The sequence below is a fragment of the Phaseolus vulgaris genome, chromosome 4, assembly GCF_000499845.2.
Source record: "Phaseolus vulgaris cultivar G19833 chromosome 4, P. vulgaris v2.0, whole genome shotgun sequence".
Classification (NCBI taxonomy): domain Eukaryota; kingdom Viridiplantae; phylum Streptophyta; class Magnoliopsida; order Fabales; family Fabaceae; genus Phaseolus; species Phaseolus vulgaris.
Genome location: NC_023756.2, coordinates 18,562,108 through 18,579,354, shown reverse-complemented (window position 1 = coordinate 18,579,354; position 17,247 = coordinate 18,562,108). Strand labels below are relative to the sequence as shown.

The window sequence follows — 17,247 nt, the reverse complement described above, 5'->3', positions numbered from 1 at the left end:
TTCTCTCAATCTCTTCTTTACCATTTCCTGCCAATATTATATAATCCACATACACCAATAATGTTGTAAAAGATCCTTAAGAAGAATTAATGAATAAGGAATGATTATTCATAGATTGAGTATACCCTACATAAAGCAAAAAGGATGATAGTTTGACAAACCGCTCTCTGTTGGTTTGCTTAAGGCCATATAAAGCCTTTTTTAGTTTATAAACTTCTCCTGGTTGAATAGAACTCATTCCAAGAGGAGCAACTATGTATACATCTTATTTCAACTCTCAATGTAAAAAGACATTGTTTATGTCTAATTTTTTGAATTCCCAAGATAGAAGCTAGAGACAGAAGCAACCTTATGGTGGTCATCTTTGCTACTAGAGAGAAAGTATCAAGGTAATCAATCCCTTTCCTACTAGCCTTGTGTTATACCTTTCAACTGTCCCATTAGCCTTATATTTTATTTTGAATATCCATTTGCAACCTATGGTTGTTTTTTCCTTAGGCAGAAGAGCAGTCTCCCATGTTTGATTTGACTCCAAAGTAGATATCTCACATTGTTAGCTTTTCTCCAACAATCATGTTTCACAACTTCAGAATAAGTGTTTGGCTCAACATGTGAAGAAAGAGACATAACAAAAGATGTGTAAGAAGGTGATAAATTGTTATAAGACAAAGGATATTTAACTCTTGAAGATGTATTGGAAACATTAAGATTACAATGATATCCTTTGGATACTTAGGTGGCCTTTTATTCTCATGCTCATTCGAACAGGCTACTCTGACTCAAAATTTTGTTTTGTGTCATGATCTTCATTGAGGTTTTGGTTTATATAGAACAAACTTCTTTTGGAACCTCAATGTCTGATTCACATTTATTATTATTGTTATTTTCAGCATTATCACAAGGTGCAAGAAAGGCTTGTGATGACTAACTCAAAACAGGTTGATCTTTAGTAAAAAAAACAATTGATCATGAATGCTAAGACTGTTACTTTCATTGTTAGTATCTTGAACCATTTGATATGGAAAAACATGTTCATGGAAAACAATATCTCTAGACACAAAAAAATTCTCTGGACTGAAAATATTCAACAAAACATATCCTTTTGTCCCCCTTTTAAAACCAATAGAAACACATTTTGATGCCCTTGGAACAAATTTTCTTTTGTTTGTTGACAAAGTGCTAGCATAGCATAAAGATTCAAACACCTTTAATCCATTAAAATTTGCTGCAATTTTGTAAAGTATTTCATATGGAGAACAATAATTTAGAACAGGTGTTGGAAACATGTTTATATATACACAACATGTATCATAAAATATGACCAATAAATTTTGGGTAAATGAGATTTTTTCATGAGAGCTCTTGTGATGTGAGTTAATTTTAGAATTGCATATTTTAGATGTGTTTACTTGGATTATGAATGTTGATTTAACAGGATATGGTGAGACTCAATGAAGACTGTCATTAGACACGAACTTAACCAAGTGGTTAAGTAAATGTGAAGGTTTTCTTCAAAGAGTAAAGAGAAAAACACAATTTAAGATGAGGATGATGCTAAACATGAAAATAAAGCAATCTAAGATAAAGATAAATGACAAAAATGGAAAGGGAGACAATGGAAAATAATAAGAGTAAGGAAAGGTTATGGAGATGATGGAAATGGTGATTGAATCACGCCACTTGGAATGGGGAGAGTTCCAAGATGAGTGAGGAGGAATCGCCACTTGAAGTATTCTCTACTCAAGATAAGACCCAAAGAAAGTTTGGGAACCACACAAGGAGTCACTCTGACAAAGTTTCATTACTTCAAATTCAATGTCCTTGAGGCAAGGCACTCTATTTATAGGAGACAGTTCCTTGGAGAGTAAGAGTGAAAGTAGGGGGTGGAAATGAAGAGAAACCTTCTAGAAGGTAGGTCAACCTAGGGTGTTGCCCAAGCTAGAAGAAATCTTCTAGAAACTAGGTTAAATAAAGGCAAGGGGCAATTTTGGGATGTGTTTCTAGAAGCTAGATTGAGGTTGACTTGGCATAAGCCCAATTTATGCTAAGTATACCATAATCTACTGAAATTAAAAGCAGTGAAAATAATTGGTGCTCAAGTCCAATTATGTGGGCTCTGTTCCTCGTAATCCTTTAAGAAATAAGAGGCTATGAAACAATGACTATGGACTGAACTTGACCTGGTCGTGGGTCTTGTGTCATGCTCTTGGTCATCCTTCTGAAAGGTTGGGCTAGCTTAGTGGTTGTTTTACCACTCAAGGTTCCATCATCTTGCTACATTTAATATATGATCATGTTTTCTTTCAACTACGCTATTTTGTTGTGGAATATTGACACACGATGTTTGATGCACTATTCCTTTATTAACAAAGAAATTAGTCATGAAAAATTCAGTCTTATTATCACTTCTTATTATTTTTATTGTTGTCTCAAATTGTGTTTCAACAAAATTTTCCAAATTCTTGACGACTTCAGATTTTTGTTTTAAAAGGAAAATCCACATGTACCTCGAATAGTCATCAACTATGGTCAAGAAATATTTATGACCATGAATTGATTGTATTGAGTATGGTCCTCATACATCTACATGAATCAAGTCAAGACATTTTTTAGATTTAAATGTACTAATAGGAAATTAATTTTTTTTTTCTATTTTGCAAAATGACAAACATCACACACACAAAAATTTGTTATATTTAACAAAAGAAAATTTAGTCATAATAACATAAAAACATTTTTTTGAAACATGCCCTAATTGAAAATGTCAAAGGGTTTCTAGATCACTAGCACTGACATTAACAGTATTAATGGTATGTGCATATTTGATGGGTTTTATTTAAAGGTTTTGATAGGATGGGATTTTGAGTATATAAAGTCTATCTTGCGTCTTAGCTGAACCAATTATTTTCAAGGTAATTTGACATAAATAACATTAATTTGATTATATGAAGTGAAATGAGTTAAGGATGAACAAATATGGTTAGTAGCACCACTATCAAGAATCTAAGAACCGAAGGAAGGAAGAAATTTATTACCAATTTGTGTTGTCATGTTGGAAGGAATAACAGAGATTTAATTAGAAACATTGCCACTGGATTTGGATTGTTGTAAAAGAGAAAACAGTGTTTGATACTACTTAGGAGTAAAACCAATTTGTTGAGACTGTACTTTTGCCTTTGAATCTTCATGATTTTGCTCATCATTATTAGGATCTTGTTTGAAAGAAGAAATCATCTTCTGATGATCAGAAATATGAATCATGTCTCTTTGTGAGAACCTTTCCCTTATATCATTCCATATGTCAAAGGAATTGTTCATACATATGATGCTTTGTACGATGGGTGGAGAAACAACCTTGAGCATCCAGGAAACAACCAACATATTGGCTCTCTGTCATGTTGTAAACAATAAGCTCGTATGAGTGAGACCTTCTACAGTTCCATCAATTAAACTTATCTTGTTCTTTGAAATGAAACTCATTTGAAATAAACAAGACCAACGATGATAGTTTGGTCCCTCGGAATAATAGGAATACTGAGAATGAAGGATAATCAGATGAACTAACATGGTAAGGAGAACAAATATTTTGTGAGGGATCATCAAAATACTTTTTGCATGAGCACCCTTTTTCACACCTTTAACACCAATGATTCAAACTTTTTTCTATACAATATACAATCATTAGTACATGCATGTATTTTTTGGTACTTCATACCCATCAGACACAATATCTTCTTCGCCTCATGTCCTCCATGCGATCTTCAGATTGTATATTAGACTAATGATAGTCAGATAAAGGTGTTACGTCTACAAATTCACCATGTCATATCCACTTTATATAACTCTTCAATAAACCATCACAAAGAACATGTTCTTGTATCAACTTAATTTCTAATCGTCTCCCATTCAAACAATTAACAAATGGACAAAAATATCTTCCATTTACAGCTTCTACATTCCGTTGAGCAAATTGTAAAAAACAATTAACGTCGTTTTCATACACATCACTCATACGACTGTCATCTATCCAAATTCGATCCATAACAATGTAATAGAAAAACTTATCTATCAATGTCTCCTAACTTTTAGTCAATGTATTATAAAACACAATACACATTGCCAAGAGTCGATCACCCCTAGACCCAATACCAAAGCGTTCAACATATAAAAATTAAAATAACAATTAAAAAAAATTAAAAATATAATACATTATATTCCAAACACAATACATTATAAAACACAATACACATTGTCGAGAGTCGATCACCCCCGAATCCAATACCAAAATGTTCAACATAACAATTACCCAATTTAAAACATATTACGTTATATTCCAAATACAATATAATAAAACTTATTTTCTATATAAATAATTGTAAACCAAATAATAATTAAAATTAATATATTTAAAAATAAAAACTAACCTAACGAAGTTGGGGCGGCAATGTGGCGACGACAACAACGGTGATAGCAGTGGTGGCAACGACGTTGGCAGTAGTAGTGGAGGCAACGTGAGTCAGAGTTCAATAAAACTTTATTAAAGCGTGAAGTGCGGGCGTGAAACAAGAAAATAAGGTATGTAAACTTTTTTTTAATTTTCTGCAACCGGTGTAATATGTCATTCTCAGAGTTAATTTTTTTTTTTTACTCTAAGCATGACACACAGGTTGGGTTATCCAACTGATGTAATATGTCATGCTCATAGTTAAAAAAATTTAAAAACTTTTTTTTATTCTAGTGTAATATATGCCATGTTCAGAGGTAAAAAAATTTAAAACTTTCTTTTTACTCTATACATAACATATTACACTGGTTGGATCATACAATCGGTGAAATATGTCATGCTTGGAGTTGAAATTTTGTAAACTTTTTTTTACTCTGAGCATGACATATTACACTGGAATGATTATCCAACCGGTGTAATATGTACCAAATATTTTTAAAAATGTTATGGTATTTTTGTTTACACTGATTTTTATTTAACTGGCCAAATATGTTGTAAACAACATTGCACTAGTGTATATTCAAATCATTAAAAAATATCTATAAAAAATAGTCAAAATAATATTTTTTTTATCAATTTTTATAATATTATAATTACACATTACGTTTCATGACAATAACTCTTAACTACAGTAAATAGCTTTTTTTCAAATAATTGAATCAATAAAATCAATAATGTTTGTAAGATTAAAAAAATCAAAAGAGAAAAAAATTATAAAAATATTCTACATTATTAATTGTTATAAATTATATATATAACCATAAAATTACTTCTATTTTTTTACATTTATTTAATATATATATATGTATGTTTTTCTTCTTTCTCTACTAAACAATTTAAAATCACTTTTTTTTTATTTTGTCACTTTTTTTTCCTTTCACTTTCTTTTCTGAATCAAACACTTTATTAAAAGTACAAGGCTCGAATTTTATTTTGTAAGTACGACAAAACATTGAGTTATTTTCCGCCGAAAGAGAATTTACGAATTAAACCTTTTTCTTTTTATTTGTGTGTGTCTGTGTGTACCACTACCACATTCATTTTTATATTAAGCTGAAATTTGTAATTTGTCACATCTAGCCGATTTTTTGGACTTATAATTTCGTCACGCGATATTAGCGGATCAGCTTCATCTCCTCCAAACATTCTTATATATTTAAATGTCACTTCATTAGATCTACTATTTCTTTTCTAAATTAAATTAACCAAAACATTCATTTTATTCATTTTTTTGTCTCAATAAAGAGACAGTTTTCTGACAAGCTTTTTTTTTTCTTCTTCTTCATGTACGTACGAGGTTTATTTTTTAACCACAGTTTTGTTGGATATTTGTCACGTACTTCCTAGCCGATTTTATGGACTTGGAAGTTGGTTATGAGATTAGAAGTGAATTTAATTTTTATATATATTTGATAAAATTTAGTATGATCTTTGGAGTGATCTAGGACCTTAGGGAGACAAGAAGAAAGGGTAGCATATCATGAATGATAATGATAGTTTAGGGACTCATCTAACCTAATAAAGGTTATTTGGAGAGCATGTACTGTTCACAAAAAAGTAAAATATTATTCCTTTTTTGTTTCTTCTGATATAAAAGGTATTCTAGATATGGAAAGAGAAGAATATTATGGAATATCAAATCCTAAAAATTCATTGCATTCGGATTATTGGTCCAATAATTTTCTATTTCAAATCAAAGAAGTAATGTTCAATTTCTATAAGATCTATTCCTTTTTCGTAATGTCAACAAACTTTATTATATTTTTAATCTAATTCGTGAACCACTACAAATAATACTACATTAAATAAAAATTAAATTTAAATACCTAAAATAATTAATTATTAAATTAAATATTATTTTAAAAATTAAAACATATATTAAATATTTAAATTAATTTTATTATTAATAAATAATTTTTAAATTGTATATAATTAATTATCAAAATTTTAACTAATATTTAGATTTTAAAGTTGATAACTAATTAAATATTAGTTTAAAAAATATTTATTAATAATAAAAATTAATTTAGATACTGACAATTTTTTATCTCTAAAATAATATTTAATTTAATTAATATAAAAACTAATTATTTTTTTTTTAAAATTAATTTTTATTTAATAATTTTTTTATAGTAAAAAATTATTAAATAAAAATTAAATTTAAAGATAAAAATAAGAATATTTCCTAACTAAATTAGATTTTTGTTTTAGAAATTAAAAAATAAAAATCTATTAGTTCTTTAAGTGGATCTTCAATAAACACAAACACATATTTTAAAATAAATAAAAGAAACAATACTTTTATACTCTTTAAATAAAATAAAATAAAAACATATTTCATTGAAGACATCTCCCACTTATATTTCTAAATCTTAATTAATCAAATATTTTCTTGAACCTATTTACTCCACTCTACTCATCATGAATGTGCTAGATTGGATTATGCTAAATTTATGTGTCCAAAAAAATTGCAATTTTTTATGATTTATCATAAACAATTATGCTAGATGTCAAAACACAAAATCAAAATCCATAGTATGGAGAAAAAAACCAAACACGAACACGTGCATTTTTGAGTGTGGAACGAGGAAAAAGAATGAAGAAGACTTGCACAAGTAGCCAAACACAAAGAAAAGTAAAGCATCTTCAACTCCACCATCATAATCATACCACGAATGGTTAAACGTTGCAACTTTTTGAGTAGTGAAGTTCTAAAATCAAGCTTGGTGTTTGTGCCATGAAGCTCTTGAAGGACCCATGCATTCATAATTAACTCATCATCATGGTCCACCTCCATGGAAAAACAAATGCCATCACTCACCAAACCCTAATAATCTCTCTTTCCGAATATCAGGTACGTATGCTGTTAAGAAGTGGGCTTTAAGCCTAACTCAACCCCATAAAGCTGGCTCATGGGGTGAGGTTTGCACCCATTTATATATTATGAAATGTCCTTATCTCTAGTCGATGTGGGATTTCCAACACACCCCCCTCACGCCGAGGCTACCAACTCGTGCGTGGAGATATATGTTATGGGTGGTCCGGTAACGGCCCGATAGCGGGTGGACTGATAAACCCAACAAATACTCGCTAGGACAGACTCGAAATGGCTCTGATACCATGTTAAGAAGTGGGCTTTAAGCCTAACTCAACCCCATAAAGCCGGCTCATGGGGTGAGGTTTGCACCCATTTATATATTATGAAATGTCCTTATCTCTAGTCGATGTGGGATTTCCAACATATGCATATTGATTTCCCCATTCTCATGATTCATTTGTGTGTTTATTACTTTCTCGTAAAATATCCTAGAACTCAAAAGTAAATCCCACCGTTTTCTTTTTCTTTTTCTTTTTCTAGACAACTTTAGTTTGTTCGTATTTGTTTCATCTTCACTACTCAAAGTACGTTGGGTTTACCATTCAAATTGCTTTTCACTTTTAAATGTTCAACTTTATTTTAGTAGATTAAGTGACCTGTTAAGAGGTTTGTTTATATTATAATAATCACTTGTTTAGTTCAGTTTCGTTAAACGTCTATTTTCAAAGTGCTTAAAAACATAATAAAATTATTCTAATTGAATTTGATCAAATACACACTATAAACATACACCAAGCGTTCTAAACAAAGCTGATAAAAAAACAAATGACTATCTCTTTAGTATTATAATTAATAACTTCCTACTCTTGAGTATATTTACTACATTTGAATTCTGAAAATAAGGCTAGCATTTCACATGTTGGCTTCTTCACTTGTTAGCTATCTAATGTATTCGGTCTTAATTTATATAAAAATTATGTATACTTTATATTTTGTATGACTATATGCAGTCTTTATTTTTTTTAAATTTTTTATTAGAAAAAAATAATTAAATTAAAAAGAGTGAGCATTTGAGGATATTCCAATCGGTTTATAAAAAAAAAAAAAAAAAAAAAAAATATAAACTTCAAAATCAAAAGATCCTACCCAACCCAAATAAATAATATAGTAAAAAAATCCAAAATCTCATACATGCCCTGCATAAGGAGTGTTTTATATGTTTTGAGAAACTAACCATAGATTTCTAAAAAGACGGTCCAATATTTAGGGTAATTTTTTATTTTTTTTCAGCAAAGAATTAATAAATTAAAGGAACATTTTAGGAGTGTCACAACCCTTATACAAAACCCACTAAAAATGGGCTATGAAAAGAAAGAAAAAAAAACAAACAAAAGAGACCTTACCCTCTTACAGCAACTTATAAAAAACCTGTCAGCAAAACTATGCAACCCCACAACCTTAAAATCATACAGCAACATAAAAAGCACACCCCTAAACCACTATTACAACCTGACATTACAATGCAACATAAAATGGATCTTCGCCTACTGCACAAAGCAGATTTGGATTCCAAAAATCTAACAACTAACAATGAACACACACAGGACACCACACACAGGAGACATCAATTAGAATTGATAACAACTTGTTCTCCCTATGCCCCACCTTCCATCAACAAACTTCTCTCTACCACCGCTCATGCTCCTCTAATATCTAATGATATTAGTTGCTGTCCTCCCTTTTTCTTGCATCAAAAGAAAACACCTTCCCCATCTTCCCGGTAACATATGTATTGAAAAACAGTTTCAACCCTTTGGTCTTAGACAATTTAATTTAAAATATCCCTATGCTACAAACATCCCTACTAGCAAAATTGGTAAAGATAGAAGACATTCACTTTTCATTCTCCACAATGTGATAGAATATCTGATGTTATATAGCTAATATCCTTCCAATTTTCCTGCACCAAAGAGAAACAAACACCTTCCCCTCCTTACCAAAAACTTAGATATTCAAAACAGATCAATCCCTTAGATCTTAATCAATTAAATTCTAATTGTTGCAGCAGCCAATCAACAGGCATAAAATTGAAAAAGGTATAAACATTATCTAGATACCACATTTGAACTATGCTGGCATTTAAATTGAAAGTTCGGATATGGTTTTCAGTTCTTACCATTGAAGCAGATGTAAGGTCCTATCATAATACCTATTTGAAAAACACCAATACATCTTCAAATACAAAACCTCTTCGACCCACCATCTTTTCACTCTACATTCTTCTTTTAAAATATTAACACATTGTTCCCCATCAGTTGTACCTGCACCAAAAGCTCAACCTTTCCACCTCTCAAACTAACACAAAGAAGCAAAAACTACCCCAATACCTTGCTCTTAAGAAAATTATGCCTTATTTATAAGACCACCCAACCAATCGTGCAGAATATAAAGAGGGTTAAGATGGCTCCTGTGATATACGTGCATCAACATATGAGAAAAAAACATTTATACCCTTACCTAGTTACCATATTAACACAGGTTAATGGTGATAAGATCCAATCAGAGAAGGAAAAGATAACTTTATTTTCTTTGTGTTTCAACCATACCCAAGATTGTACTTGTGCCATAGTAAAAATCTCCTCTACATTTATCTTAGCTTGGCTAAAGATAACCCTGTTTCTATGCTTCCATATACTCCAAACTATTGAGACCCAAAGGCTTTTCCATAACCTGTTGCCTTCTTTGTTAAAACTCATACAAGAGAATTGTTCAAAATGATAAATCAATTCAATATGGTTCACTGAATTGAATCCCAACCAACTAAAACACATGTTCCAAACTTTACTTGAGACCTTACATGAGAGGAGGATGTGTGCAATGGTCTCCTCTTCACTTCCAAATAAAGCGCATAAAGTATCACCTAATGACACTCCCCTTTTGTGCAGATTCTGTTTTGTCGCTATCCTATTCAAGAAGACCCTCCACACGTAAAACATGGCTGAGGGCGTAACCTTTAAATTCCATAGATAACCAAACATTGATACTCCCCCAAACCCTTGGTTAGCTAACTTATTATAAGCATATTTTACCGAAAAGGTATAAGATGGAGGATCGTTCCAAGTCCTTGAGTCCTCTTTGTCAGGTTGTAGTGACACCTGTGATATTATTGACAGGAACTCCTCTACCAAAGTCTTTTCCCATTCAAACCAATCTCTTCTCCAACTGAAATTCCACTCCCACCCATCTGCGTTCCAACTACCAAAATTATCTATAGGTTTGTCTTTAAGCTCAGAGTTATTGTATATTCTTTCGTATTTTAATCTAAGTTGCCCAATGTTTAGCCACTCATCTTCCCAAAACTTAATCTTCTCCCCTGATCCAACTTCCCAAGCCATATTTTGATTAAACCAATTAACACCTTGGTCTGAAAAACTAACTTTGAATAAATCCAACCACCATCTAGATGTAAACCTGTTTTGTTTCGGTACGTATGAGTTTGACAACCATCTCAAACCATACTTAGATTCTAAGACCTCCTTCCAAAGACCACATTCAGAGGAACCCAGTCTCCATAGCCATTTTGCCAAGAGTGCCTTATTGAACAACTCGATACTCCTAATACCAAGACCTCCCTCCTCTTTCGCTTTACAGATATTATCCCAACTAATCCAAGCAATTTTCCTCCCTTCCGATCCCCACCCCCACAGTAACTTTCTCTGTAATTTAGTAATCTCCTTACACACTCCACTTGGTGCTATAAAAAAGGATAGGTAAAATAGTGGTATAGCATTAATAACAGATTTTATAAGGCATACTCTTCCTGCGAATGACAAGTTCCTCCCCTTCCATACAGACAATCTCTTCCTTATCTTCAAAACCACATGCTCCCAAAAAGAACACCTAGATGGATTACCTCCTATAGATAAACCTAAGTATGAGAAAGGTATCTCCATTATGCTACAATGAAGTATTTCTGAATACATTTTCACCTCATAACTATCTACTCCAATTGCACCTATCTTACTCTTAAAAAAGTTTACCCTAAGGCCCGAGCTTAATTCAAAACATCTTAAAATTTCCTTAATGCATCTAATATTCTGCACATTTGCTTCGCATAAGAATAGGTATCGTCTGCAAATTGGAGTAGATCCACCTCCACATTATTATCCCCTATTTTAATTCCTGATAGCAAGTTTTTTCTCGTCGCTTGTTTTACGAGCCCTGATAAACCTTGTGCGACAATTAGAAACAAAAACGGTGCCATCGGATCCCCCTGTCTAAGACCTCTAGTTGGTTTGAATTCTTTTGTCGGGCTCCCATTTACCAAAACCGAGACAGTAGCCGATTCAAGACAAGCTCTAATCCACTGAACCCATTTCCCACAAAAGCCTAGTCTTCCCATCATGTAAAATAAGAACTCCCAACTTACCGAATTGTATGCCTTCTCGAAATCAAGTTTCACGATCACCCCCCTTTTCTTCCTTCTTTTCAAATCATCCACAACCTCATTCACAACAAGGACACTATCTAACAATCCTCTATTGGACAAAAAAGCCGACTGTGAACCATCAATTACCTTCTTAATCACTTTTTTAATCCTATTAGACAACACTTTCGTTAAAATCTTATATAGACAACTGACGAGAGATATAGGTTTGTATTCTTCAAGGGATTGAGGGTTCTCAGACTTTCGAATCAACGTTAAGACTGAGGCATTACAGCCCTTCGGAATCTTCCCCTCTCTATGAAAATTTTTTACTGCTCCCAACATATCCTTTTCAAGTAAACACCAGTTATTTTTAATGAAACTAAAAGTTACACCGTCAGGGCCTGGACTTTTATGACTATCACAATCACAAATGGCTTCCTTTATTTCCTTTTCATCGAACGGGTCTGTCAAGAGTCTATTATCAGATTCGGAAATCTCCTTAAATTCCACATTATCCAACCTGACTCCAATATCTTCGATGGCCGACATCTTATTCTTGTAAAACTCTTTCACCACCTCCTTTACCCTATTTGGTTCTTCCACCCAGATACCGGAGAGATTACAATGAGCTCCTTTTATCTCATTTCTCAACGTCCTCCATTTGATAGAAGCATGGAAGAATTTTGAGTTAGAATCCCCCTGTTTAATCCATAATGCTCTTGACTTTTGTTGTAATAAGGATTCGTTCCTCTCATTAATTTCCTTTAGCTGGCTCAAGAGTTCTCTTCTTTCCCTGATCTTATTTTCGTCCAAACCATCTACATCATCTCTCATATCTAACTCTTGTATATTCCTCAAGATATCAATTTTGATCTTATCAATATGCCCAAAGACATCTTTATTCCATCCTTTCAGATCACTCTTTAACATCTTTAGTTTCTCTTTTAACACAATAATTTCATTGCCCTGAACCACGTAACTTTCCCATTTACTTTTGATGAAATTTTCAAACTCCTTATCCTCTTGCCATATGTCAAGAAACCTAAAAGGTTTAGGACCCCAATCTACCACATTTGATTTTAACACTAAGGCACAGTGGTAAGATATTTGTCTGTCTAAAACATATTACTTACTCCCTGTCCATTGTTGAAACCATTCAAAGGAAATTAAAAATCTATCAAGCCTGCTCTTTGCTTTGCCATTAGGTCTGTACCATGTATATTTTCTTCCAATACAAGGTATATCCACCAACTCCATGTTATCGATGAAATTATTAAAACCTTGCAGTTCTCTCTTGTTGCCAATACCATTGGGACTATTTATCCCTCCTACGTTCCTTTTCATTTCTTATGGAATTAAAATCCCCCAAAATGCACCAAGAGTTACACGGTTCCCTCTGCCTAATCTTTAATAACTCTGACCACATTCGCATTTTCACTTGCAGGTTACACGAGGAGTACACATTTACAATGACAACAGGAATATCTTTCTCCTTGAACAACCCTGAGAACACTATGAACCATCTATTGATAATGTGGTTAGAGCGCTTGAAAAACTTATTATGCCAAATCGTAAGAATATCCCCTAACCCGTTGGTTGGGTTGCTATAAATATAATCAATATCTTTATCTCCCCATAACTGACAACAATTATTTAAACTAAAGTTTGACAATCTTACTTCTTGCAAGCACAACATTTTAACATCTTCCTTTCTGATCAATTCTTTAATATACCTCCACTTCACAGGACTCCCAAACCCTCTCACATTTAACGTAAGAATTCTCATTGGTAACCCGTAACCTCCCTTTCTTCCCTTTGGAGTTTCAGACTCCTATCCCTTTTTTCCAACTCTTCCAAGCTAACCATGACATTTCCTATATCCCCACCTGTAGCCCCTAACTGTTTACCCAATTCCCATACCCAAATCGTTTCTAGACTACCATGTTTTAACTAGAACAAACGATTGCAGTTATTTATTGTCATATCAGAAACTGAATTACTAATAAGAGATAGAGCTGACCTTACATTCTTGCGTTCTTCCCGCTTGCTGTTTTTGCTTGACTCGCCCACCCATAAAATTCTTCTTTCCGTTGTAGAGGATGAACTATTTGTGACCGGTTCGTTGTCTTTTCTTGCTTGATTGTCCGAAATATCTGCAACCAAATGAACCCCTTTATTTTTTGGTTTGTCGAACGGTGCAAAAGTGACCCTTACTCTGCTTGAATTCGAACCAGATTGGAGATGGGTGTTCGTGTGTTTATGCTTCGATTCATTTGAATATTGTTTGGGAGGTGGTTGGTATGCCTCCCCTGTTAGTGACCCGCTTAAAGAGTCTTCCACCCTCGAGATTGACTTCGAAGAACCTTGCTCCCCACCCCCCTTCGTCGCTTTCGTCGATGTCGGAGCATGGTACGTGGGAGCCACTGCCCCTAGCGTTGAACAATACCTTACAAAACCACATATGAAAAAAACATAAAGCTAGAAGGTTATGCACCAATGTGCTTCTTCCTTGCATAGACAATCTCTTCCAAACAAGGAGGAATGCACTGACATAGCAAATGCCAAAGTAAGCCAATAGTTGTGCTAAAAGAAAACCCTCCCGCAGAACATGGCAGCACACTTCCTAATGCAACAAAGACATTTCCATATTATCCTTATAAATAAGGCTGCATTATTGCTTTTTTTAATTAATAAAGAATGAATAGAATAAAATGAACATTTTAGAGATGTCCAAACCCTTATACAAAAGTAGGGTGGGACTAGTGTGTCACAATCCTCATAGAAACCAGACTTTTTAATTTTGATCATGCTGATCTCCCTCTATCCTCCTTGTTTATTTCCAGGTAAACACCAAAACATAGAATTTTCAAAAAAAAAAAAACAATGACTATTTCGCCTACAAAACAACCCAAATGCTATCCCAAACTGATATTGCAAATAATTACAGAGATCTTCTCCACTGTACTTTCAAGGAAGAAAGCTCAATAACAGACCAAAAAATGATAGTTATGTTATGATAGAGATGATGCATGCAAGTTGTTGTAAAGTTGCCATAAGATGTAGGTTAGGCTAAATAGTTTTTGCAATATCCTAAAACTTCCAACATCATGACCCTCCAAAAAACTTAAGATATAAAATCTCAGCATTAACATGTTTGAAGAACCCTGTTATTCATATGAAAATAATCTTCCCATCACAAAGTTGGTATGTTGACCCTATGCATGACAATGACAGAAATGGTAAAACTTTGAAGGTAATTAGATTCCAAAAAGACAACATCTTGATCAAGCATTCTACTGTGAATACTCATTAACCTACACAAACAAAAAGCCATCAATCTCCTAACAACTCATGGTAACATCATAGATGTAGAGTAAGAAAACCAAGAAAACCGAATTTTATACAACAATTAATTTCTTATACTCGTTGGACACATTATGAGATTGATACACCAATCAAAGTAAGAAAAATGAGAAATTTTTCTTTCCTCGTAATCCATGACGAAAATTTTCAATTGGGCTAGTGTGAAAATTTTGGTCAGCTATAACATTCCTGAAAACAATATTATTCTAATGTTTCCAAATTTCCCCTAGAATGACTATCCACATACAACCCCCTCTCTTACCAACTCTATTCAATCTCACAATTGAAAATTGTTTCAAATGGTGCTTTGATTCATAGTGGGTTCTCCAATCCAACTATAACACATGTTTCAAACCGTTGTAGCAGTCTTACAGGAGAGGGATAACTTACATTTTCTTCTCCTTTTTCACACATACTACAGACTACCTATTCTAATTGTATCCATTTTCCGCCTAAATTAAATTTTGTAGCCACCATGTTATTTATCATTATCCAAAGTTGCATTATTGCTAATAGGTTGTTTAAAGATGAACAAAGAAGTTTCTCTAGTTTTACAAGCAACAAGATAAAAGGTTACACTATGAAATTTCTCTAATGGAAAATAAAAAGATGGTATAAAATCTAATTAATGTTATTAAAGTCATAACATGATCTAATTCGGCTCAATTGTGGTAGTTCATAATATAGTGCCTAGTTACTAATTTAATAGGAAATTTCAATCTTTTAAATTTTGAGTAGTCATTGTCTAGGAACTAATATTATGCCTACCTATTTTGGTATAAAGAGGAAAAAGTATAGGTCTTACTATCATGTGTACCTTACATGTATATGTTCTCAAGGGAACTGAAATTTATGATATTCTTTCTGGGTCGAAACACCCCTATGTGCTTTATATTAATTTAATATTTTTGGCAATAAAAAATTTGAAAAAGAATAAAGACAAAACATTTTCTTTTAAGGCATAATTATTTTTTTGGTCACTACATTAAGGGTCAATAGTAAATTGATGTAGTGGTTTTAAAAAAAACACTAGTGTGGCAATGATGAAGGAGGAGAATTCAGAGAAGTTGTCGAATTTGTTGAATGCATCAAAGATGAAAATGAAGGCGGAGATACTCTGATGTTAACGTTTGGTTTCCCTTCACGAGTTTCTTGGCACCGCTCACTCTACTCTTCTAGAGAACACATCTGGTGATTTTTTTTCCAAAATTCACACTGAAATTCGCAGATAGACATAGATAAAGCATGGCTCTGGCATTCAATATCTCTGTGTATTTCCCAAACCACCATTTCCTCACTCTCTTCAAACCATCAAAACCAATTCTCTCATTCCCCATCGCTTCTGCTTTCTCTTCGTTACCTCAACTCAACGTTTTCGTAGGTGAAGATTTATCTGACAACTACAGTGATTGGATTCCCAACTCCGACCTTCACAAAAGATGCGACATTCTACTCCATCTGACGTCGCAGTGATGCATAGCGCGTCAATTTTTCACTCATTGCTAAAAGCGTGTTCGTGGCGATGGGGTTCCCATGTCAATATCCGAAGAAGATGGTTAAGGTTGGGAGAGAGAGGGAGAGAAAAGGATTTAGGGTTGAGACTGATGATGAGACTTTGACGTGAGACATGTGATTTGAGTAAGTTTGTTTTTCAAATTTCATAAAATCAATGTAAAGTTTGCATCACATTTATATATTATAATTTTATTATATTTCTAGTTGACGTGAAATCAATATTTTAAATATTTTTTATATTAAAATTTGTAATACAATTAGTTTGAGATTCAAACAAAGAATATAACTGGAATGCTAAATCTAAAACAAATACATCATACATATGTACTTTGCCTTTAACCACAACTATGATACAAAAATTAAAAAAAAAAACTGAGTACATTGAAATCCACTTTGATTTTTGTGTTGAAACTTAGAAGAATATAGAACGAAAGAAGCGTTTTGTGTTGGCTAAAGAAGAAGGTGGAGAATGTTTGTTTGTGGAAAGTGGCAGCACAAACAGAATTGATAGGGTATCCCAAAGATTTTCTAATTATTTCGAGGACTGGAAGCGTGACTGCAGCACAGGAAAGCAGTGCTTCTTATTTGCATGCCATTTCTTCTCGCGTGCTTCAACCT

The 17,247-nt window shown here is 33.0% G+C and overlaps 1 protein-coding gene across 1 annotated transcript; it reads right to left on the bottom strand.

Annotated features, from left to right (window-relative positions):
* Positions 1-3,132: 3,132 nt before the first annotated feature.
* LOC137838413 (uncharacterized) lies at positions 3,133-16,451 on the bottom strand. The gene is made up of 6 exons (XM_068647659.1): positions 16,329-16,451; positions 13,552-13,701; positions 13,138-13,390; positions 11,553-12,815; positions 10,175-11,076; positions 3,133-3,390 (listed from the first exon to the last, which is right to left on the bottom strand). Exons 1-6 carry the CDS (start codon positions 16,449-16,451, stop codon positions 3,133-3,135), a joined length of 2,949 nt encoding a protein of 982 aa, XP_068503760.1.
* Between the last annotated feature and the right edge of the window lie 796 nt (positions 16,452-17,247).

Excerpts from the sequence above, each read along its gene's own strand:
- LOC137838413 (XM_068647659.1), bottom strand. The coding sequence starts at position 16,451 with ATGGGGAATGAGAGAATTGGTTTTGATGGTTTGAAGAGAGTGAGGAAA. Across the intron at positions 11,077-11,552 it reads GTTTCTAATTGTCGCACAAG|CACCAAGTGGAGTGTGTAAG; the intron begins GTTTATCAGGGC and ends CCTTTTTTATAG. Across the intron at positions 3,391-10,174 it reads ACATCCTCCTCTCATGTAAG|AGAGCCAATATGTTGGTTGT; the intron begins GTCTCAAGTAAA and ends ACAACATGACAG.